The sequence below is a fragment of the Syngnathoides biaculeatus genome, chromosome 7 (genome assembly GCF_019802595.1).
Source record: "Syngnathoides biaculeatus isolate LvHL_M chromosome 7, ASM1980259v1, whole genome shotgun sequence".
In the NCBI taxonomy this organism is placed as follows: domain Eukaryota; kingdom Metazoa; phylum Chordata; class Actinopteri; order Syngnathiformes; family Syngnathidae; genus Syngnathoides; species Syngnathoides biaculeatus.
In genome coordinates, this window is record NC_084646.1 from 4,549,482 (window position 1) to 4,573,712 (window position 24,231).

Below are 24,231 nucleotides of genomic sequence, written 5' to 3' on the forward strand. Positions count from 1 at the left end.
GAGTTGCGTTTAATTTATGTTGCCTCAGAAAACTCACCATCTTTCCAAATATGTTTGATGAATGAGATCAGAGGCTTCAGGCACATCCCGTTCAAAATAATACAAATCTTTGTGACTTGAATTTATTGGTGTTCCAAGTAATCATTTTATTTTGATATTCCATATAAAAAAAAACCCACATACACAGAAACAAACATACAGAACATCCAACCCTCTGTGAATATTTTGTCAAAGTTCTAACGTAGCCACCTTTCACAATGTAAAATCAATAAATATGTACAAAATTAGAGTGCAGCGCTAATATACATCGACCATACATCTCTTCGATTGAATTATTTACAGATGTTTTTATTAAACATACAGTGCTGTGAAAAAGTATTCTCCCCCTTCTCAAATTCTTATATTTAGTTTCCTCACTTTGTTTAAAACCATAAAAAAAAATGTAAACATCAGAAAACTATAACCCAACTGAGGAATTGTTTGAAGCCATCAGAAATGGAGGGATTTTGAGCATTGATGACCGTTTTAACGTCATGCCACTCCATTTCAATCCGATTTAAGTCTGGACATCGACTAGGCCACTCCGAAAACCATTTTGTTCTTTTAAGCGTTCAGAAGTTGACTTGCTGATGCGTTGTGGATTGTTGTCCTGCTGCAGAACCCAAGTGCGTTTCCGCTTGCGCTCACAAACTGATGGCTGAACATTCTCCATGATTTTTTTTTTGCTAAAGAGCAGAATTCATCGTTGGATCAATCACAGCAAAGTGTCCAGGTCCTGAAGGAGAAAAGCAGCTCCAGGCCATCATACTACCAGCGCCGTAATTGACTGTTTGTGTGATATTGATTTTTTAAAAAAAAAAATGCTGTGCTACATTTATGCCAAATGTTACGATAGAAAACTTTCAAACTTTTCCTCTCGTCATTGCCTGTAATTTTTCCAGAAGGGCTTTGGAATTATTCTGTCCCCCCCCAAAAAGTAAAACAAGCCTTTATCTTCTTTTTGGTCAGCAGCAGTTTTCAGCTTGGAACTTTACCATAGATGCCATTTTTGCCCAGTTTCTTCCTTACTGTTGTGTCATGAACACACACAAATCCTAACTGAGGCAAGGGAGATCTGCATGTCTCTAGAAGTTATCCCGAGTTCGTTTGTGGCCTCCTGGATGAGTCATTACTGTTTTCCTGGGGTAATTATTTGTAGGCCGGCCAGTCTTAGGAAGGTTCACCACTGTGACGATAATGGCTCTCGCTATGGTTTGCTGGAGTCCTAAACCTTTCCAGAGTGATATTACTTTATTTCTTGAACTTCTTTGGATCATGTAATTTTGTTGCAGCTTTGTTGAATCTATTGTCTGACTTGGTTTTGTCAGGATAGATTCTGCTTAAGTGACTTCTTGATTCAACAGGTCTGGAGTTAATCAGGGTAGGGTGTGATGAAAATGGTGACGAGGAATTGAAATTGTGACGAGCCACAATTAATTCATGATTTATCGGGAGGGAGGATGGGGTACTACATTTTTCACACAGTGCCAGGTCACTAAAATTCATTTTCCTTAATAAATGAAATTACCATTTAAAAACAGAAATTTAACTTCACATTTGTTTGATGATCTTGAACATTAAAGTAGGGAAACTCTGAAAAAAAATGAGAATTTGAGAAGGGGGCCAATACTTTACCAAATAGCATACACCCAAACACCTGTTCATCACAAAAAGCAGAGGGGCCCCAACTCAGCAGTGATCTCGGGGATTTGCGCCCATTGCGATGCCATTGCTATCCCCAGATCTCTGATAGGAAGTAACTCCATATCACCTCGATGTAGCTCCGTGCTGCCCCAAACCTTCACGATTATCTCTACCTGCAAGGCGACACGATTGGAGAGGATGAAACATGAATACAGTATGTAATCGTGAGAACTGTCAAGAAATAATCAATACCTCACATCCTTGTGTGGACACTGTGGTATGGTGCGAATGGATATCTTTACAGGAGTCTCCCAGTAAGTGGACAAAGTTGCTTGTGCGATCCGTCACAAAGTGGTTTGATGTCCACCTTAGCGTAATACGCTGGAAAGATGTGTGGCTGTGTAAACGGAGAAACCTCAGCTGGACGACATCGACTCCAAGGTAATCAAACTGTGGAGCATTGAACATATTCATATTAGCTTTAAGGTAGATCAAATTCCTTAATCAGTCCTCAAAACTCACCCTTACCTTGTTTCCACCATGTTGCTGGCTAAACCAGTGGATTGATGATGTCCTTGATGGGTGCTTTTCTAAATCCCAACTGAATGTTATCTACACAGAAAAAAATATATTGATACGCATTTTTAGCAAGAAGCATTTTTTTGTTAACATAATCTGCCCATTTTGTCACAGTGGTGTGTGGGCTACAATTATATGATTGTAATTGTGATGATTTTTCCCAAATGATGGACTGGACCAAGAGTCTGACGATCACACAATGTTAGTTATGGTTCATTAGAGCGGTGTTTTTATAGGAGTGAGGTCAGGACTCAAGTTCTTGCATCCTGGGTCACGTTCACAGTTAAGTTAATTTTATCCATTCTTCTTGTTCTTGTTTTCCTTTCGGCTTGTCCCGTTAGGGGTTGCCACAGCGTGTCATCTTTTTACATCTAAGCCTATCTCGTGCATCTTCCTCTCTAACGTCCAATGTCCTAGTGTCTTCCCTCACAACATCCATCAACCTTTTCTTCGGTCTTCCTCTCTCTCGTTCTTTTGCCTGGCAGCTCCATCCTCAGCACCTTTCTACCAATATACTCACTCTCTCGCCTCTGAACATGTCCAAACCATCGAAGTCTGCTCTCTTGAACCTTGTATCCAAAACATCCAACTTTGGCTGTCCCTCTTATGAGCTCATTTCTAATCCTATCCAACCTGCTCACTCCAAGTGAGAACCTCAGCATCTTCATTTCTAATACCTCCAGTTCTGCCAGCCTCACCACTGTTTTATAAACTTTGCCCTTCATCCAAGCAGAGTCTCTTCTTTCACATAGAACACCAGACATATTCGGCCAACTGTTCTACCCCGCTTGGACCCGTTTCTTCACTTCCTTACCACACACACCATTGCTCTGTATCGTTTACCCCAAGTATTTGAAGTCGTCCTCCCTCGCTATCTCTTCTCCCTGGCGCTTCACTCTCCCCCCTCCGCCCCTCTCAATCACGCACATATATTGTATTTCACTTCAGCTAATCTTCATTCCTCTCCTTTCCAGTGCGTGCCTCCATCTTTCTAATTGTTCCTCCGCCAGCTCCCTGCTTTCACTGCGGATCACAATATCATGTGTGAACATCATGGTCCAAGGGGATTCCAGTCTAACCTCATCAGTCAGCCTATCAATTACTACCGCAAACATGAAGGGGCTCATAGTGGATCCCTGATGCAGTCCCACCTCCACCTCAAATTCTTCTGACACATTTAAGGCACATCTCACAGCTGTTCTGCTGCCCTCATACATGTCCTGTACTATCCAAACATATTTCTCCACCACACCAGACTTGCACATGCAGTACCACAGTTCCTCTCTTGTAAGTTAAACCAAGGCACTTTGAAAACTGATCAGACCAGTTCAGGGTGTACCCCGCCTCTCGCCCAGAGTCAGCTGAGATAGGCGCCAGTACACCCGTGACCCCAGTGAGAATATGCGGTACGGAAAATTGACGGTTAAATGAAAATCGTACCTGCGACTGGAGCGGGTCAATGCAGGTGCTTCCTCCTTCTGTGAAGTTACAAAACACTCTCAAAGCATCGTAGGGACAACCTTGGTTGGGGTCCATGTAAAAGTAACCTGAAAGATATTGGACTTGAGAGTTGTGCACGCAATAAAATCCAAAACCTGCTTGGGCCCTCACCATTATTGAAATGTGGGTATATTAGACCCAGCTCATAGCAGGAGGTGCCAGGGTCCTCTTTCGTGCCTTTGGGCCAGCTGAAAGATTCATCATCTGCTTCATCTTCTAGATGCGGTTTCATATCAGTACTCACTGGACTAGGCTCCTACATAGGAACCCATTATTTAGTCAAGTCAGAAAACCAAACATTCAGTCAGGCAGTGGTGCAGTCGATCCAGGTGAAATGATATGAATAATAAAAACAAAAATCATATGAGTTCCTCCCCTGATGCTTTCCAGTCCCTCCCCTTCAAAGAGTCCCACTCTGGGTCACTGTCATGTGGTCAGTGAACATTGCTGTTGCAAATTTGGATGATGTGGTACATGAATATACAAGTTGACGTGTGATGCCAGCGGTTCGGTGGACCAAATGCTCAAATCCTGGCCCTGCCTGTGTGGGGTTTGCATGTTCTCCCCATGCCTGCGGGCGTTTTCTCCGGGCAGTCACGGTTTCCTCCCACATCCCAAAAACGTGCAACATTAATTGAATACTCTAAATTGCCCCTAGGTGTGATTGTGAGTGCAACTGTTGTTTATCTGTATGTGCCCTTGCGATTGGCTGGCAACCAGTTCAGGGTATACCACGCCTCCTGCCTGATGACAGCTGGGATAAATTCCAGCACTCCTGCGACCCTTGTGAGGATAGGTAGGTAAGAAAATGGATGGATAAATCATACAGGAAAAGAAAGCGTATACCTACGTTTTGCTGTCCTTCCTGTATCTTTACAGCTGTTGATTTGTGTCTGGCATCAGATTTATATTCTTTGCTGGATTTTGCTAAAGCTTTTAATCCTTCAACTGGTCTATTCTCAGATTTTGAACTGGGTCTTCCTTTGCCTGGTAAACCTGCTTTTCCCTTTGGAAGAAATGACAGTAAAAAAACAAAAATTGAAGAGTATCATTCAGAGAGCCCCCCCCCCCCCCACACAAAATCTTAATTCCTTACTGGAGGTCCTTGCTTGCCCTTAACTCCCTTAGTTCCACCGGTGCCTTGGATACCTTTCATTCCCTGGAAAGGGCCAAAAAACAGTACATCACTCTGCAAGGGCACAGTCACACAAAATGATAAATTCAGTAAGACTAAGACAACTAGCGGCACGGTGGCGCAGCTGTAGAGCGTTGGTCTCACAGTTCCGAGGACCGGAATTCCAATCCTGGCCCTGGCTGTGTGGAGTTTGCATGTTCTCCCCCTGCCTGCGTGGGTTTTCTCCGGGCACTCCGGTTTCCTCCCATATCCCACAAACTTGCATTAAATGCAGACCCTAAATTGCCCCTAGGTGTGAATGGGAGTGTGACTGTTGTTTGTCTCTATGTTCCCTGCGATTGGCTGGCAACCAATTCAGGGTGCACTCCACCTCCTGCCTGATGATAGCTAAGATAGGCTCCAAGCCTCATGAGGATAAGCAGCTCGGAAAATGGATAGGTGGATGAATTAAAATTTCCAACTTTTCCGGTAGTTCGGTGTTTTGCACTTGGGCCTTTCACCTCACTCGCTTCGTGGTAAAACTAAAAACCATAGCCACCGTTTTGGAATGAAGTTGTTTAGACACAGAGCAAACACTTAACAATCCTTCACCTTCGGTCCAAGCACGCCCTGTGGAAAGACAGAACAGGAATTAATGCAAATATTTAAATTCACTATTTTCAAAAGAAAATGTTACCACTTTAAAATAAGGGTATCCTGATTAAAGGTCATACTGTGTTTATTAACTGGCTGTGGCATTTGTTTTTTTTTTTTTTAAAAAGGGGCCCATCTTTTACCTTTAAATGTTTTTTCTTGGACTTTATGCCGTTTTAATCGTACTTTTTTATTCTTTGTTTTGTTTTCAAGCAGTTTTTTTCTTATTTAAAAACACTTTTGATCATCTGAAGCACACTGAGTAACCTTGTGTATGAAATGCGCGATATAAATAAATTTGCTTTCTTATTTGAAAAAGAAAAACATTTCTGAAATTTAATGTACTCTAACTTATTTTTTAACAGTGGCTTGAATTTGCCAGTTCCAAAACACTTCATGATATGTAATTAGTTAATTGTCTTGTTTATTGCATGTTAGAGGTTTTTTTTTTAATCATCCAAATTTTTAATCTCACTGAATATTTCATAATTTTTGGGCAGTTATTTACAAATTATGTACAGTATTTTCTGTCTTTCTTTTTGTTGATTTCCTTTGTTTTTATTGTGTCCCTGAGATCGTTTATGATAATGTTTACTGGGTTTTTTTTATCATTTGTCTTGTTGTTGATATTTATTCAACAATAATTTATGGTATTTACAAGACTATATTCAATAATACCCTTGTTGTAAAGTGATACTGAGAAGTAATTTCAAATTAAACCTACAGGTTGTCCAGGGGGCCCTTCCCGTCCAGGTGGACCACCAGGACCAGTAAACCCCTGTAAAAATCAACCGGCTCTCAAGTCAATTAATAGAATGACCAATGTGAAATTGAATGAAAATGTACCTGCTTTCCTTTCTGCCCCGTTACACCTTTGGCACCTTCCCGACCAGAACCACCCTAAAAATGTTCACAGATCATGTTAACATCATTACTCTATTCAATCTAAACGGTTGTGATTTTGCTTAAAATTATTTCCACCACCTTTATCCCTGCTGGGCCAACTGGTCCCTGTAATCCTCTTTCACCCGGGAGACCCTGTATGTTATCGTAACAATTAAAATAGTCAAAACATTCCTCTTTTTGTTGACATTTGTGTCACAGCGTCTACCTTGGAACCACTGGCTCCTGTATCACCCTTCTCTCCTTCCAGTCCACGGATACCCTTTATCAAAACCAGTGGTTGTACAGACCGTGTATTATGCTATGGTAATATTGCCGTAACCATTAAAGTTTCTAAACAACTCCTATACCTTCGGCCCAATTGGTGCAGGCGGTCCTGTCTCTCCTGCTGGTCCAGTTTTGCCCTAGAAGCGTGAATTAGACACAGTATAGTATGTGATAAGGGGATGTTTTTGAATTGTAAGAGGAAGTCAGTGTGCCCACCCAAACACGACGAGAACATGGAAATTCCATGCAGGAAGGCCGGAGCTGAGATCCGAACCCAGAACCTTGGAACTATGACACTGACGCAGGCGCTAACTACTGATGACTAGCAACCACTGGCTGTGCATATTTAGTGACAAAACTATTCTGTTGCCCTAACTGGTCTGCCAAATGTATCATCCATCCATCCATTTTCTTTGCCCCTTATCCTCACCAGGGTCGCGGGGAGGGCTGGAGCCTATCCCAGCTGTCAACGGGCAGGAGGCAGGGTACACCCTGAACTGGTTGCCAGCCAATCGCAGGGCACATGGAGACAAACAGCCGCACTCACAATCACACCTTGGTGCAATTCCTGACATTGAATGAGACAAATTTACGTTGTGTTTGTTACTCAAGTAACATTATACATTGTACTTGTCACAGTAGTTAGTATTTATGAAACCTTTTTTTTTTTCTCCTTTGATAAGAGTATTTATGTTCAGCAACTATAACAGTAAATATGGCAGACTCCATCCCATCTCAGACTCTGATTACCTTAATGCCTTGTGTTCCAGTTTTCCCCCTCAGACCAGGTGGTCCAGGTGTTCCCTTTGGCATACAAATGCAATTCATATTAATCACAAAAAAGAAAGTCAAACGTAATCATGCAATACTTTATTTTTACTTTATTTTACCTGCTTACCAGGCCTGCCCGGTAGGCCAGGTGCTCCTGTGTGGCCAGTATTTCCCTTTGGTTTGAGAAGTAGATGGATTCAGTTTTAGGAACATTATTGGACATTAAATTTAACGGCATGAGCCATTTTCCTTACTGGATAGCCTTCATTACCCTGAACCCCATGTAAACCATCCAAACCGTCCAAACCCTGAAGATAAGACAGTCACAAGCAATGCAGATCACTTTACTTGACTTGTTCATAATGTTTGTATGTATCATATTTACTGTATTGCCTCAATGGGGATACTTGCAGGTATTCCACGTCCCCCCACAGGTCCTGGCTTCCCTGGTGGGCCTCCAACTCCCTAGGAAAGACACCTGATTGGATGACTCTTTCGAATCCATCAGAAACGTGGGCAATTTAAACCCGCTTTCATTTTGACAAAACATTTTAATCATTTGAAATTGGAACTCAATGAAAGATCATTTCAAATCATATTCATTAAAAAACAGCAGTACTGTGCTTGCTGCTTTGATTACTATTAGCAGATGAATGAATTATAGTTTTACATTTACAAGATTACATTTTTGATGGCCGGGACTGTAGGATATAATATCCAATCATCCATCTTCTTAGCTGCTAATCCTCACAAGGGTCACGGGGAGTGCCGGAGCCTATCCCAGCTGTCAACGGGCAGGAGGCGGGGTACACCCTGAACTGGTCGCCAGCCAATCGCAGGGCACATAGAGACAAACAGCCGCACTCACAATCACACCTCGGGGCAATTGAGAGTGTGCAATAAATGTTGCACGTTTTTGGGATGTGGGAGGAAACTGGAGTGCCCGGAGAAAACCCACACAGGTACGGGGAGAACATGCAAATTCCACAGGTGGGTCTGGGATCGAACCCGGGACCTCAGGACTGTGAGGCCAATGCTTTCCGGCTGATCTACCATGTAGGATATAATAATGTCGTAAAATTAATGAAGACACCACTGATATTTACAATTACGGATGACTTTATTGCTATTAAAGAAAAACTCACAGTTTTTCCTGGCAGTCCTTTATTCCCTTTATTACCTGGGTGGCCTGTTAATCCCTTTATAAAAGACAAAATCAGCATTTTGACATGACATATTTGAAGAATTCAGTTAAATGCACTATAACATTAATATTGCATTTTCCTTACCATTACCCCATGAATTCCTTTGTTTCCAGTAGGACCACGGGGACCAGCAGGTCCAGGTTGACCTTTCAAACCAGGAGGGCCAATAAATCCTATTCTTCCCAGTTTGCCCTGAAAATCGTTTTTTTTTTTTTTTTTTAAATTACAGCAATATTATAATTCTCAAATTGTACCAAGGGATTGATTAAATGAACAAGTGAAATACAAGTGGGAATCTTCTCACCCTTGTGCCTTGAGTTCCAGGCTCTCCTTTTTCTCCCTTTTCACCCTTCCTCCCCTGTAATTCACAAGTTTGTTTACAAACAAATCCCCCACCAAAAAAATCACTCCGGTCATGCTAAGTAGAATCAATAAATTTGCTTGTCCACACCGATGTGTATCATATAATGAAAGCTCACCATGTCTCCTATAACGCCTGGAGGACCAAGGTCACCCTTCTTTCCACTAATTCCCTGATCAGCATGAAGACATTCAAATGGAGTCATCATACACACAAACTGAACGCCACAGTCTAGTATTTTCAAACTAATTTTATATTTCACCTTTGGTCCTGTATTCCCAGCTTTGCCATCAGGTCCCCTCTTGCCTGAAACACCCTAAAAAAAAATCATCGAAATAACTTTTTTACTATGAAAAAAAAATCATAGCTTTAATAAGTCATACATAAAAAATAATCATCACCACTCCAATCACTCTTTTGCTGCTTTGCAATAAATTCTTAGAATTTAGCATTTAGTGTACATGATCCTGTAACCTCATTTCACTCCTGCAATCTTTGACACATACAACTTTTGTTTTTTGGCATGATGATCTTATGAATTTGCAAGTCATCAATTGTGCACGATTTTCTTGACACTCTTTACCTTTGACACCAACATAAAAGAAAAAAATCCATTGGGGTGTTGTCAGGTGATTGTGGTATAGCCAACCCCCCACTCCAAAATAAAAACTAAATAACATCAAACGTAAAATAATAATCCATTCATCCATTTTCCGTACTGCTTATGCTTAGTGACACCATACTGGGGCTTATCCTATCAGCTGACTCTGGCTGAGAAGCGGGGTACACTCTGAACTGGTTGTCAGCTAATCACGGGGCACATATAGACATTTGCACTTGCATTTGGAGGTACAGGCAATGAATAGTCTTCAAATATCAATTAATCTATCATAAATGATTTCTTGGGATGTGGGAGGAACCCGGTTTACCCGGAGAAAGCCCACGCAGGCATGGGGAGAACACGCAAACTCCACACAAGCCAGGCCAGATTTGAATCTGGGTCTTCTGAACTGTGAAGCAGATGCGCTAAACAGTCAGTCTCCATGTTGCCTTTAAATAATTCTAAAGAAAATAAACAATGAAGAGAAGTCATTGATGCCTTTGGTGCGGGCAGCGTGGGATCGATTCCCGCTCAGTGATAGTGTCGATATCTGCCCTGTGACTGACTGGCGACCATTTCAGGGTGTAGTCCCCCTTTCACCCGAAGCTCGCTGGGATAGGCTCCAGCTTTCATATTCTGAAAATAATAAGAGAACTAAATATGGATGTGTTGGAACGTTAGAACAGCTGGTAAAGTCACAGTTCTGAGTTCCAGGGTTCAATCCCGGACCTGCCTTTGTGGAGTTTGCATGTTCTCCCCGTGCCTGCGTGGGTTTTCTCCAGGCACTCCAGTTTCCTCCCACGTCCAAAAACGTGCGACATTAATTGGACACTGTAAATTACCCATAGGTGTGATTGTCAGTGCGGCTGTCTTGATGTGCCTTGCGATTGGCTGGAAACCAGTTCAGGGTGTACCCTGCCTCCTGCCTGTTGACTGGTGGGATAGACTCCAGCACTCCCCGTGACCCTTGTGAGGATAAGCGGCTAAGAAAATGGATGTATGGATGGATAAATAATGAAGACCGAGGTGTAACAACTGTCTATTGGTTCAGTTGATAGCCTCGAGAAAATCACATTGAAACTTATCCAAGTCTTACTGGTGCTGAGGGTCCGGTCAGGCCTGGGGGTCCGATGAGACCGGGAGATCCCTGAAATGAGAGTATGTTAAGTTGAAGTCGTGCACAAAGCTCAGAAAAGTACTTCTAAAAATGTGGTCTAGCCATAATAAACTTTGCATGGACATTCGGCTTTGAAAATGTGGCAAGAACGTGCGCAACGGCTGTTTCATGTGATGAATACACACATTTTTTGAGATGAACCCTGTTCCAGCAGGCAAAATTGGTGATTGAAAATTTTGTTCCTAAAGTCCACACTACTTTTGCTTGATTGTAATTTCAATTTTCTAACAATATTATCATTTAAAAAGTTAGTTATACTGTAAATGATTGCTGCCCCTGCTTTCATCGTGTTATGAAACTTTCATTCTCTGTTTTCTGATGCTTGGCCGACATTGCAAATGAGAATCTGTTATCATTTGACGATTTATAAAATACAGCGTGCCTGGGAAGAAAGTTATTGATTTGGGAGTCCCAACTATGAATAGCTAATGTGAGTTAGTGGTTGGTCCTCTTAATGCCAGTACCATACGTACACTTAAAAAATATAGAAAAATAGAACATTCTAGAAATAATCGTGGACACTGTGAGATGTTTTTAGTGAATGCACAAAAGAGACCCCCAAAAATTCCTTGTAAATTTATAACAGAGAAAAGTGTTTTTAAAAAGCCTGCCAAATTTGAACAAATAAAAATCTCACTATGTATGAAAAATAAGGCTCTGAAATTTTGCCAAATAAGGCGCACCCTTGAACTGCTGGACTATATGAACATGTCCGGTTAATGTACTGGAAACAAACCCTTCAAATGTCAAATCAAATTTCTTCTCCATAGAAACAAGCACCATATAAAATGGCTGCCGGGATTATAAGACACTATTAATATGCAAATAATAACAAGACACTAACAGTGTGTCCCTGAAGACCCTTTTGGCCTTTGCTTCCGGGTTTTCCAGTGTCTCCCCCTGGTCCAAAGTGTCCAAGCATACCCTGGAGACCCCTTTGACCTGGCAGTCCCTGGAGAAACTCTCTCATTAGAAACATCATAGACCCAACCAAACATCCAAAGACTGGACGGGACTAACCTTGAGTCCAGGAAATCCTCGCTTGCCTCTGTCCCCCTGTACACCAGTATGCCCCTATGAGATGGGAGACAAAAAAAGAGTTGACGGAACCAGTGTCTTGGCTTGTCTTGGTCTTGTCTTGTCTTGTCTTGGTCTTGTCTTGCCTTGCTTCCGTTTTGCTCTTGGCTTTGTCTCAACACCCAAAAGTCTTGGTCTTGTTTTTGGTCTCATGTGAGTTCTGGTCTTGGGCAAGCCTTGGTCTCAGGTCGTGAGGCGTCGGGTACAGTGTTACTGTTTGTATTCATTGATACAAGTACTTTTTTTTTTTTGCTACATGCAAAGCCGCAGACTATTCTCGCTGCTGATCACAATTATGTATTAACGCATTCTTGGGCAGGGTGGCAATTTTTTGCCTTATTGAGATAAAAGTCTCTTAACAGGCCACAATCAAGGAAATAACACTTCCTTTTTCATTGATGTTTAAATTATATGATAACTTTACGAATTGATAATCTCGTCCCAAAAATCTAACTGCTAACTTTGACCGATGGATGAGTTATCGTCTCCTGATACCAAATTAGGGCTTCAGATTAAAACACTTAAATATTTTGATATACTGAAGGATATAATGTGTGAAAATCATGATGTCCCAAAAATGGGACGCTGCCCACGAATGTTAAAATTCGTAATGTTATGAATTCCCTGTTGCTTTGTCTTTTTGGATGGTGTTATAAATATGTACAAAATGGATTTTGCAATTTGTATTTGTCTTCATCAATGAGGGATGAGAATGACCAATTTGGAAAAACACTGAAAATGTCTGTCGATGGGGGGAGTGGGGTGGGGGGTTAGTTTATCGGAACACAGAGTGCACGGCACTTTGCCGGGAATGTCCAGTTTTTGTATGTGTTCGGTTAGACATGTTGATACCGTTTTCGGTCCTATCTGCACGGTTACACTTTTTTCAAGCCATGCCCGTCTGAAACAGTTTTTGATTCCAGCATCCTTGTCAATTGCCCTCGCTTAATCTTCATCCTTTTTTTCTAACACTTTCGCCATCGTAAAACTTTGAACACACCGTCGCTGAGTTTGCGCTATCTAAGTCCCACGCGCCATTACTTGGCTAACTAACAAGTTACACTGCGATTTCTGAGAACACACGTACACGGTGAAACTCCATTAACCGCTAACACGATTGGATCGTTAGACTGTATAACTCTGTTGTCCAATCGAGTAATCTGCCGCAAACAAGTTTTAATGTTTATGTCGCAAAATGCAAATATTTACACTACCGAGCAAGTTAGAACGCCGTATGATAGTCGTGCTTGCGCTAGCACTAAGCTGAACTTGCAGCTCGGAGCCCACCACCGAGAGCCAGGCGCACGATGCCCTACCCCCTGAAATTTTCTCAACGGATTTGCACTTATCTCAAGAATGGGCATATTGGTCTGAAAAAGTCGGAAATCCACCGATCGGCGGAAAATTCTTATCCCTGATCAATACACTGAAAAAAAGTACAAGTACTTAATTTTTACAATCGCACAAAGTGTGTGTGTGTTTTTTTTTTCAAAACCTGTTTCCCTGGAGGGCCCTTTTCTCCTGGGGGACCTCGAACACCGTGGTCACCTGCAGCTCCCTTTGGGCCTCTTTGACCAGGGGGGCCTTCGGTTCCTTTATCACCCTAAAATAAATATAATCAACATACATACATCTATACATACAGTATCGACAGTATTTACAATATATGAACTCACTGATGTGCCATTTTGTCCTGGTGGTCCCTCAGCCCCTCTGTGTCCAGTTAGACCCTTGGAGAAGGGTTCAGTTTGAAGACAACTTTATTCAATAAAGTTACAGAACACCTAAACCTACTGTCGGGTAAATTGTATATATTTAAACTACACATTTATTAGTAATCTTGCAATCTCACGTAGGTGAGAAAAATGGTAATTATCGGCACTAATGAAAACAACACAGTCTAGCTACCTCCTCACCATCGAGACCTGCTGGCCCCTCCTCTCCCGCAGCCCCTTTAGTTCCCTAAAGAAATACAATAAGAATACAATTAAACTGAAATAAATAGTACCGTAATTTCCAGCCTGTAAACTGCGACTTTTTTTACATGCTTTCAACCCTGCGGCTTATGTGGTGATCCGGCTAATTTGTGCAGTTTTTTTCTAACGGGCACAAGGGGCCACTCGAGCGGAAAAGGTAAGACTGAGACCTGTGGAATATATGTGGTGAACTTTTACTGGTATGTTTTTTTTTCAAATGGCCCTGTTAGCGCTACACTAGCGTTAGCGCCACACTATCGTCTTGCTGCTGTGTCTCAGTGATTTTTACTGGTTTTCTTTTTTTTTTTTTTTTTAAACGGGCTGTGTTAACACCGCACTAGCGCTAGCACAGCGCTAGCGTTTGCTGCTGTGTCTCAGTAATTTAGATGTGTTTTTTTTCATTTTAACCGGCTCTGTTCGTGTTGTGCTATTGTGTTTCTACTGTGTAGCCGCCACGGCTGTTTTTTTTTTCATTTTTTTACCGCTAAGTTTTTTTTTAACAGCCATGTTCATGCTACCGTGTTGTTGCTATGTTAAACTAAGATAAGGTATTAAAACGGTGAAAACTCTTTCTGTGTACAGTCTTTCTTTGTAAAGTTTCAATGAGGATTTCAAAGTGGGCACTTGCGGCTTTTACACAGGTGCGGCGTGTATATGTACCAAATAGTATTTCCTTTACAAATGTACTGGGTGAGGCTTATTAGCAGGTGCGCCCTGTGGGCCGGAAATTACGGCATGTCTTTATTGTAATAACCTGTAGCCAGCAAAAGTTCACCTTGTCACCTTTGACTCCAGGTGGGCCAATCGATCCTTGAGGTCCATCTTTACCCTTAACATGAACGAATAGAACATTATAAGATTTGTTATATGGTACTTTTGTTTGAAATGAAATACTGAAAATATTGAACTGTTTTTATTTCACATTTTTTCACATTGGAATGTTTCGATGACTTTGAGAGGCTATTACTTAATATAGAGTACACATTTAAATAAACGCAATAATGTGGTGAGCTACTGGATCAAATAAAAATTAATTCAAATATAATAGGTATTAAAACATACTTACAGGATAACCTATAATGCCATTGGGGCCAACTGCCCCCCGTGTCCCCTGTTCACCTGGAGGGCCTCGTGGTCCGACCTCCCCCCATGGACCAATGTTACCCTGTATACCCTACAGAGAGAGGAAAACCCCCAAGGGATTTATGTCATTTATAATTTTGTTTTACAGAGGATATAATCATTCACTCATCACATCTCAAAAAGTCCTTTGTAAAGCTTTCATTAATGGATTGTGGATGGTAAAATGCATGAGACAGTATAAGTAATGAATGAATTATTGCAGTCATCATACTGCAGGTCCCGAGTGTCCACGTGGTCCAGTCATGCCAATCTTGCCCTGGAGAATATCGGAATGTTACGTTAATGAACAAGCAGCAATGGCATTTTTTCAATAGTGAAAAAAGTACATATTGGTAATACATTTGACAATAAAAGGATAGAAATGCTTACTGGGGAGCCCGGTTGGCCTTTTGGACCTTTTTCACCCCGCTTGCCCTTCCCAACAAAGAAAAAAAAACATTCAATTAACCACCTATCCATTTTCTAAATTGGTTAACCTCACTCTGGGTGAGAGGCAGGTACAATTAGACAAAATACAAATATATGTAACATAAACAAACCATCATTCACACTCACATTCACACCTACGGGAAATTTAGAATTTTCAATTACTCTACCGTGCATGTTTTCGGGATGTGGGAGGAAAGCGGAATACCCGGAGAAAACCCAGGCAGGCACAGGGAGAGCAACGCAAACGCTAAACAAACGAGGCCAGATTTGAACCCGGGTCTTTAGAACTGTGGGGGAGATGTGGCAAGCTGTCGCCCATGGTGCTGCCTTAAAATAAACACGTGTAACGTAAATGCATACATGACATGGAAAAAAAATGAAGTGAAGTTTCTACTTCAAGTTAATTACCTTTTCACCTTCCACCCCAACTAATCCCTTCGGGCCTTCTTTTCCTTTTGTCCCCTAGAAGAATATTTTGGATCGTTTTGAAACCAATTTGCAAAATAGCATCCCAAGAGGTTGTGTGGTGTCGCTTCTCACCGTCTTTCCCAGTTTCCCAGGTGTTCCATTCATTCCTGGACTTCCGGGTTCTCCCTAGAAATAAGCATCACATGCTAACATAGACACGGACTTCATAATTAAAAATTATTTTATTGTATTCTGTATGCCTACTGTTTTAAACTCACTTGCAAACCTACAAGTCCCTGGAGGCCACTTGCTCCTGTCTTCCCCGGAAATCCCTGTCAAATGTTGAGTAACACAATTGGAATTGTAGTTGTGAAAGTTTAATACCCCCTTTAGTACACGTTTATGTTTTTGTAGAATAAACTCACTTTTGGACCTGTAGGTCCCGTTTCTCCAATTACTCCATTTGCACCAACAGGTCCCTAATGGAAATAATCTATTCTTATTGTTGTTTTTACATAATGAGTTTTACAATAAGTTAGCGTATTATGAGAACAATTTCAATGGAAAATAATGTGCATGCGATTGATCTTACCATGGCTCCATCAATTCCATCTTGTCCTGTGACACCTGAATAACCTCGTAAACCCTAAAACAGGGAACAGATCATTCTGTCATAAGGACAAAGTCGCTACTACATTCAATTAGAAGACTTAATTTGAATTTAAAAAAAAATCAGTAAATCGTCAAGAACATTACCTTTACGCCTTTTAGTCCACTAGTAGCTGGGACTCCTGGCCTCCCCTGTTAAAAAAAAAAAAGTTATAGATGCATTATTATATAAAAAAAAAACAAAAAAAGAAAGACATCCAACATTCATTTTCTATTTATAATAATAACAGAAATATATCCACTGAAATACATTCTGTAAATAATGTAATGATGTATATGATAGAAATTACATTTTCCCAGAATAATATGGTATGTAAAGCTACTTTAAATGGAATGCACAAAAAGATCACAGTGTAAAAAAAAAACTGGGAAGTTGTCTGCCCCCCCCTTCACCCCACAGCTGATTTAAGATATAAAATGACATCCATTTTTCTTGTTCAAGTCAGGTTTTCAAATGTTACAAACTTTGCTCGTTGTAAACTGAACAGTAGACAATGATAAACATAAGTCGCTGTAAATTGAATGTGATGTCATCATTGTGTTTTGAACCTCTTCAGCACACACATGTAAACAAACAAACAAAAGAAAAACTAACATGTTTCTTGTTTCTTTTTATACCATACATATTGCAGAAACAATATGATTTGGATGTAGTCACAAGAAGTCGGAATAAGAAGTTTAGACACATAGGAACCTTAATACCAGGTTGTCCTTCGGGCCCTGGTTCTCCGGATTTTCCCATCTGTCCCTGCAAGAAGAAAATAAAACCCAAACAACAGATAGAAATTTATATTTGATAATAATGAACTGCATCAAGAAAAATAATGTCCTGCCGTTTGTGGTACTCACAAATGGGCCGGGGATTCCCGAAAATCCTGAGCGACCCTCTCGACCCTGTTTGAAACAACGTGACATAAAGTATTATATCATGTTTATGTGAAAGTGCTTCATATCATGCTTTCTTGGCCAGAAATGATCAAAATGCCAAAAAAAACCCAACCCAAAACACAAACAAAAAAAAAAAAACCCCAACAGAGCAATAAAACGGCGTTATAAATTAAAAGCAATTATTTAGAACAGATCATTTGCATATTATTTATCTGTACTATTTTGTTAACACACAGATGCCTTGAGATAAGAGTTTAATTTGTTCCGTGACCATTGAACCAATCATAATTCAAATTGCTCATATTTCAAATCATCTTTCCCCATTTAAATGAACAGAATTCTGTTGCAGCCTCATAAAACCCCAACCAAAATATCAGTTTTATTCAGTAATGACATAACAGAGAAGAATGTGAAGAATTAAGCCCCCCCCCACACACACATATATTTTTCTTTATTTAAATGGTTACAATGGTCCTCTTTCTGGTGTGTGCAATACTTGTTCTTCTTTGCAGAGGATAAAGACTGTGAGTACTGCATTGTTATCTGTCTATATGAGCTGCTCCACCATTTGTGTTTAAATCATTTGCGTTCGATTGCTTGAAGAGTTTTAACACCACAACACCGATGCTATTCATTAAGCCATCTAATGGCGTTTTGCTTTGTTTGTTAGTATTAAGCTTAACAGAATTATCTCAAGCTAACTTTCTTTTTTTTATATTACATTTATTATTTGGCGGCATGGTGGCTCAGCTGGAAAGCGTTGGCCTCACAGTTCTGAAATCACGGGTTCAATCCCGGACCTGCCTACGTGGCGTTTGCATGTTCTACCCGTGGCTGCGTGGGTTTCCTCCAGGCACTCTGGTTTCCTCCCACATCCCCAAAACATGCAACATTAATTGGACACTCTAAATTGGCCCGAGGTGTGATTCGTGAGTGCGGCTGTTTGTCTCTATGTGCTCCGCGATTGGCTGGCGACCAGTTCAGGGTGTGCCCCGCCTCCTTCCCGTTGACAGCTGGGATAGGCCCCAGCACTTCCTGTGAATCCTTGTGAGGATAAGTGGCTAAGAATGGATGGATATCTATTATTTGTATCTAGGGAACTGCTGTCCTACATCAACTGAATAAGATATTAAACATGAATTAGAAATACCTAAAATCCATCAGTCGTACATTGTATAAATATGTAGTATGTGAAATAAATTTGAAACTTATATAAAACTTCATCAACATGATCAATATTTCAGTTGACTCATTTCTCGTCCAACCTTGTTGCCTCTTGATCCAGGAGTTCCCTGAATGCCTGCAGTCCCTCGATCTCCCTACAAAGACACAAGTCCGCTTAGTTAACCTCATGCAAAACATGTCCATGCATTCATGAGTTATATTCAACTTTTGAGTTATATTCAACTACCTTTGGCCCATCTTTGCCTTGCTTGCCTCCCTCTCCCATGATACCATCCATCCCCTGCAGGTAAAACTTGAATGATTTACTTGTAGTCATTAATTCAAACACGCACGGTTCCATCTGTCAATTTATACCCACGCTGGGTCCAGAATGTCCCGTTGGTCCTGTTGGCCCTCCGAGTCCCTCGAGTCCCGTGGGCCCACGACGTCCCTTGCATCCCATCTTACCCGGAGGACCTGGGGGCCCCTGCACAACAAGGTGTTGAATATTAATCATGCAGGTCAATTAAGAAACAACTGACAAAGCTGAAATAACCTACCTGGTCTCCCTTAAATCCTTGATCACCTCTTGCACTGCGTAAGGCTTTCGCCCCCTGTGTAAAACCCAACACACACACACACACACACACACACACACACCACACACACACACACACACACACGCACAAAAGAACAATTCTTTCAGGAAAAAAGCTAAATATTGTAAGTGAACAAGAAAATTAATAGGACTGTCACCACTTTAGTCAAGAAGATGAATTGCTTGAAATAATCTTACTGGATCACCTGAGGGTCCAGGCAATCCTGGATTCCCATTGGCTCCCTGAAATAAATGACGTGAAAACCACGTTGACGTTGAAGTGATTCCTAATAAATGAATGAATGCTTATGTACTGTATGCGTCTTATGGTCTTACATAAAGACCAACGGGTCCAGGTTCTCCTATGTCTCCTTCATCGCCTGACCCACCCTAATGAAGGCACAGTAACTCAATTGCTTTATGATGGCTGCAAATCAAATGTCATCTCCCTCCCCCCGATACTCACAGGGTCTCCCTTTGGACCTGGGGGTCCAACAGGTCCTGGGTTCCCCTGGGGCAAAAATAATGTATAGAAAAATACTGAGGCAGCACTTAAAAAAAGAGGTCTCACATGGATCCATTATATTTCAATCTATCAATATTACAAACAAATATGGCATTACATATTCTGTTGATGTACTGTGGAACCTCTAAATTCAAATTGAGTTTTACAAATTTGATCAAAATGCAAAGAAAAAAATGCCTTTAAAGGAACATTTAAGCATAAGAACCACATTACATGTTTATAATGGACATATGGGCCACGTCATTTGTATATGAGGTAAAAAAAAAAGGAAATATAATGTTAAATTTGTTAAACAGTATTTCACAATATAAAATATGTTTTCACAAATTAATACTTAATGCTCATTCTGATTTGCAGTTTTCTTTTTTTTAACATCGATTTAATTATATTTAAATAACCAGATATAGAATAAAAAGATCAATTTCATGTTTATGTGAAATGGTTATTTTTTGCAATATCTACAACAAATCAATTAACCAATAATGTTGCTCGTCCATAAAATGAATAGTTGTAGACTAGTGGTAAGCACATCCGACCAATGTTCTGAGCTTAAGGGGTTTGAATCCGAGCTCTGGCCATAGGTGGGTTTGCGGGTTCTCACCATGCTTACATTGGATTTCTCTGGGTTTCCTCTCACATTCTAGAACCACCCATGCTAGGTTCATGAAATTGTCCCAAAGCTGTTAACGTGAGTGTGAAATATTTATTGATCTTTCACTTTTCATTTTCAGTGTCGTTTCAATCTTTATTTATTCCTGTATGACTGCAAAGAAAGCTACTTTATACATTGCCTTTACAGTTAATAAAACATTTACTGTATGTCAGTGACAGTAAAATGGACTTATTCCATTTTCATAATTTCCTTCACAGTATAGACAAACCGGAGCCCCCTGAAACAGACTGCTGTCATTCTTCGTGGTTCCACTTGTAGTACAAATCAACGCATTAATTTTAATTAACGAGGTTTCATAGCTAGATTTTACCTGAGGGCCGCGTATGCCCAGAAATCCAACAGTTCCCAGTGGACCAGGTTCTCCCTAAAGACAAAACATTGAGCTACAGTAAGTATGACGTCTTGTCTTTTGTCATTATTTATTAATACAGAGAGTCCTCGGGTTAAGATGTTCGAGACCCAAGACGTTTCGACTTTACAACGCCCGTCTCCCGTCCGCCATTTTGTCTGGCTAATCCTTGTCCGTGTTTGTGCGCCGGGAGTACCTTCGCATTTTTCTCCCTCCTTTTTAGACGTTATGGCCCCAAAGAAGAAAGCTGCGTCTTTTAGCAATGCTTCTGCAGCCAAAAGATAATCCATTACCATGGAAACGAAGCTCAAGATCATAAAAAGATTGGAGAAAGGAGAGATACCAACACCACCAAGGCTTCGGTCGGTCGACCGTGGTGACAATTATTAAAGACAAAGGCCGTATTTTAGCGCATGTGAAGGGTTCCGTTCCTATGTCGGATACAATGATCACAAAACAAGATTCTTTGATACTTGTCGAGATGGAGAGGATTGAGGACCAGGTTCCTTCGCAATAGCTTCTTCTCCATCCACCTCTCAGCAGTAATGCTAAGTACATCATCTTGTTTATTTCAATGCATTTGTTTTGATACAAAGTATTTTGATGTCAATTCTGACTTCAATGGTGGAATCCGACTGAAGTCGAAATTGGAGTTAAGTCGCCACTGTAGGAACGGATCTCAGTCGTAGACCGAGGACTCCCTGTAATGTGTTAATACAATGTTCCTTTGTGTTTGTCACCTGTGGTCCGACTTCTCCTCTCAGTCCAATTTCACCTTGTTGACCCTGACAACAGTCAACTCACAAATACCTTCTCAATAATTTATGATTATGTCTAATATTGAAAATCCTGCTGAACTTACTGGAGGTCCCTTTACTCCCGGGACGCCTTTTGCTCCTCTTGGGCCCATTTTGCCCTGAGAAGTCACATTGGTGCATAGTTATTCACACATAAAGTGGACCCTAAACTTGGGGAAAAAAAGGACCAATGAAGTATGAACGAATTGAAGGTTGAACATCCTTCTGGAATTGATTTTGGTGGATTTAACACATTTTAAATTCTAAAGAAGAACTTTATTCTCATCCTGTGCTGTTATATACGTACATGTGGGCCTGGTGGTCCACAAAAGCCCATCTCACCAGTTGTTCCCTGGAAACATTCAACAGTACATTAGATAAAACCCTTTTTTATTCAAAAATAAATTCCAGTTATCGAGGAGCACTGACCCGTGGTCCTGATGTTCCAGGGAAACCTGGAGGACCCCTGGCTCCTACTACTCCCTTCAAAAAAAAAAAGTTCAGATCTTGGACTTTTAAGCAGGGGTTGAAAGGAGAAAATAACTTATAGTAAAATTGTCTCTTAATTCCTTGCATACAAGTATGGAGTGTCTGACTTTACATCAAGCGTGAAATTAAACAACCAATCAAATGATTTGTGACCTGCTTATTGCACTCAATGCGCTTTACTGTTGCACACATTAATTAATTTGTCCCACAGTCACACCCCAGTGGTGGTCAGCTACTTGCGGGGCAGTCTGACGGAACCGTGGCTGCCATTCTGCGGATACGCCCCCCTCCGACCACCACCAAACATCCAAGCACATCAACCAAGCATTTAACCTCGTTCGTACACGGGAAAAAAGTCTTGGTCTTTATGGATGGAGTTTGCACATTGAGAATTTCTTTCTTTCTTTGAGCATTGAACTGATTAGTCGCGTTTCAGTCGCCAAGTTTTTACTCATCTTACCAAGTAACCAGGAACTCCAATGGTGCCCCTGACACCTTTACCCCCCTAGGTACAACAAAGGAAAAATGACATTAACCGAATCGCCGCAATGCATAAGCATGCGCTTTATGTTCTCTTCAACCTTGTGTCCTTTTCCACCTCTCTTGCCTTGTGGTCCAGGCTCCCCCTCGTAGCCCTGAAGGCAAAGAATGCAGAACCTCAACGAGCTCATAATCAAATACATTAATTCTGCTCTCTGCATCTTTTAAGAAGAAGTAACAGTTCTCAGGAGGGCTAGTGTAAGGCTCTTTGAACACTGGAAGTTCAAGACATTCTTACCCACTCACCCGGCTCCCCTTTGCTGCCTTTGTCTCCTTTGTAGCCTTGGGGACCCTAAAGACCCGAGCACAAAATGTTGAAAACAAAATTCCCATATTCAACTTTACAAAAGGAAATAACCATCAAAACGATACAGAAGTACCCATTTTGCCAATAATAATATCATTTAATGATTGTACCTGTTCTCCAGGCAAGCCTGGCGGTCCTGGTTCTGCATTCTTCCCCGGAGTCCCGTCATTGCCAGGTCGACCCTGTGGCCCCGGTATACCCTGTGGCCCGGGGACACCCTGAGGCACAAAAGACAAAACGTGGCACCGATTGTGAATTCAATCAAATATTGATCTCAGTTATTATTTGATCGAAATTGAAGAGCTGCCTACGATTTTTCCTTGAACTCCTTTCCAACCTTGCTTCCCTGGAATTCCAGGCAATCCCTTAGAGACAAAATGAGATACACTCTTCAGGTTTGGTATGGCTGTGATATGATAATTCAGGAATCTGCAAATTCTTCTGCACCAAACTCATCTGAGTAGTAAGCCTTTGGGGAACAGAAAAATGTTTTTCGTAAAGCTGGAGGCACAGAATTCTCTCATATATCTCGGGAAGATGGACATATTTCGATATTTATATGTCTGATGACTTGTTGGTTTATATAACAAGAACAAACACAGTAGTGGCTCGACTTAAGACTTTTTCAAGTTACGAGCCGTCGCTCATCCAATTTTCCTATTTTTTGGCGTTGAATTGTCGGCAAAAATTCCGTCTGTTTATTGCCTGTTCCAGATAGTTTATTGTCATAGCAAATATTAAACTAAGAGAACTATACATTTCGTCTAAAATAAGACAAAGTTGCACAATGCACTATGCAAAATATGATTGACGGGTGAACAAAATTACCATCGATGTTGCGGTAGTTATAAAGCTTTCAGTAACACATTTGAACACAAACTGTGCAGCAACTCATGTAGATAGAAAAGAAAATACTGCTCAGTCATATATCCGTTATTTTACATGAAAAACAACAAATACTACTTACTATTCCTGCTTAATGAACCAGTTTTAAAACTATTCTTTGGGTCTCCATGTTGCATTAAATCCTCTCCTGGTGGCCATAATGAGCAAACGGGGTTGAACAGATTAATGGCGTTTCTATTCATTTCAATGGGCAAAGACGATTTGAGACATTTTTTGAGTGATAAGCCTGGGCACGAAACCAATGAAACTACTGCAGGACTTAAACGGCTACTTACAATTGGTCCTGGATTTCCTCGAGGCCCAGGAGGTCCCGGAGGCCCTTTTAGCTTCTGATGTTAAAAAAAAAAAAAAAGTCAACGCACAGAATCAAAACCATACTTTATCTTCAGTTTCACAAATCAAAGACGTACCGGCCATGAAGAAATCAGCTTTGTGTAGAATTTCTTTTTCTGCAAGGAAATGAGCGTATAGTAACTG

General features: G+C 40.9%; 1 protein-coding gene across 6 annotated transcripts in view; it reads right to left on the reverse strand.

Annotated features, from left to right (window-relative positions):
- Positions 1-116: 116 nt before the first annotated feature.
- Positions 117-24,231, reverse strand: part of si:dkey-21p1.3 (collagen alpha-1(I) chain) — a 30,814-nt gene continuing 6,699 nt past the window's right edge. The window contains exons 6-64 of one of the 6 annotated variants that reach the window (XM_061824815.1): positions 24,165-24,203; positions 24,030-24,083; positions 23,160-23,213; positions 22,959-23,066; positions 22,780-22,833; positions 22,583-22,636; positions 22,462-22,506; positions 21,942-21,995; positions 21,820-21,864; positions 21,578-21,631; positions 21,456-21,500; positions 20,677-20,730; positions 19,634-19,678; positions 19,504-19,557; positions 19,366-19,410; positions 19,130-19,183; positions 18,949-19,056; positions 18,817-18,870; positions 18,671-18,724; positions 17,367-17,411; positions 17,212-17,265; positions 16,605-16,649; positions 16,441-16,494; positions 16,274-16,327; positions 16,127-16,180; positions 15,981-16,034; positions 15,849-15,902; positions 15,381-15,425; positions 15,223-15,267; positions 14,935-15,042; positions 14,644-14,697; positions 13,809-13,854; positions 13,569-13,636; positions 13,388-13,495; positions 11,836-11,889; positions 11,660-11,767; positions 10,735-10,785; positions 9,300-9,353; positions 9,156-9,209; positions 8,981-9,034; positions 8,761-8,868; positions 8,617-8,670; positions 7,883-7,936; positions 7,726-7,779; positions 7,591-7,644; positions 7,451-7,504; positions 6,784-6,837; positions 6,642-6,695; positions 6,515-6,568; positions 6,377-6,430; positions 6,255-6,308; positions 5,489-5,506; positions 4,859-4,921; positions 4,613-4,768; positions 3,874-4,018; positions 3,703-3,809; positions 2,212-2,295; positions 1,936-2,133; positions 117-1,856 (exon numbers count right to left, since the gene is read on the reverse strand). In XM_061824815.1, coding sequence (XP_061680799.1) covers positions 1,704-1,856; positions 1,936-2,133; positions 2,212-2,295; positions 3,703-3,809; positions 3,874-4,018; positions 4,613-4,768; positions 4,859-4,921; positions 5,489-5,506; positions 6,255-6,308; positions 6,377-6,430; positions 6,515-6,568; positions 6,642-6,695; positions 6,784-6,837; positions 7,451-7,504; positions 7,591-7,644; positions 7,726-7,779; positions 7,883-7,936; positions 8,617-8,670; positions 8,761-8,868; positions 8,981-9,034; positions 9,156-9,209; positions 9,300-9,353; positions 10,735-10,785; positions 11,660-11,767; positions 11,836-11,889; positions 13,388-13,495; positions 13,569-13,636; positions 13,809-13,854; positions 14,644-14,697; positions 14,935-15,042; positions 15,223-15,267; positions 15,381-15,425; positions 15,849-15,902; positions 15,981-16,034; positions 16,127-16,180; positions 16,274-16,327; positions 16,441-16,494; positions 16,605-16,649; positions 17,212-17,265; positions 17,367-17,411; positions 18,671-18,724; positions 18,817-18,870; positions 18,949-19,056; positions 19,130-19,183; positions 19,366-19,410; positions 19,504-19,557; positions 19,634-19,678; positions 20,677-20,730; positions 21,456-21,500; positions 21,578-21,631; positions 21,820-21,864; positions 21,942-21,995; positions 22,462-22,506; positions 22,583-22,636; positions 22,780-22,833; positions 22,959-23,066; positions 23,160-23,213; positions 24,030-24,083; positions 24,165-24,203 — 3,909 coding nt within the window. In that variant the 3' untranslated portion in view covers positions 117-1,703. Of the gene's footprint in view, positions 1,857-1,935; positions 2,134-2,211; positions 2,296-3,702; positions 3,810-3,873; positions 4,019-4,608; positions 4,769-4,858; positions 4,922-5,488; positions 5,507-6,254; positions 6,309-6,376; positions 6,431-6,514; positions 6,569-6,641; positions 6,696-6,783; positions 6,838-7,450; positions 7,505-7,590; positions 7,645-7,725; positions 7,780-7,856; positions 7,937-8,616; positions 8,671-8,760; positions 8,869-8,980; positions 9,035-9,155; positions 9,210-9,299; positions 9,354-10,734; positions 10,786-11,659; positions 11,768-11,835; positions 11,890-13,387; positions 13,496-13,568; positions 13,637-13,800; positions 13,855-14,643; positions 14,698-14,934; positions 15,043-15,222; positions 15,268-15,380; positions 15,426-15,848; positions 15,903-15,980; positions 16,035-16,126; positions 16,181-16,273; positions 16,328-16,440; positions 16,495-16,604; positions 16,650-17,211; positions 17,266-17,366; positions 17,412-18,670; positions 18,725-18,816; positions 18,871-18,948; positions 19,057-19,129; positions 19,184-19,365; positions 19,411-19,503; positions 19,558-19,633; positions 19,679-20,676; positions 20,731-21,455; positions 21,501-21,577; positions 21,632-21,819; positions 21,865-21,941; positions 21,996-22,461; positions 22,507-22,582; positions 22,637-22,779; positions 22,834-22,958; positions 23,067-23,159; positions 23,214-24,029; positions 24,084-24,164; positions 24,204-24,231 lie in introns of those variants that run through there. The other 5 variants (XM_061824813.1, XM_061824814.1, XM_061824818.1 and 2 more) reach the window with 5 other exon arrangements.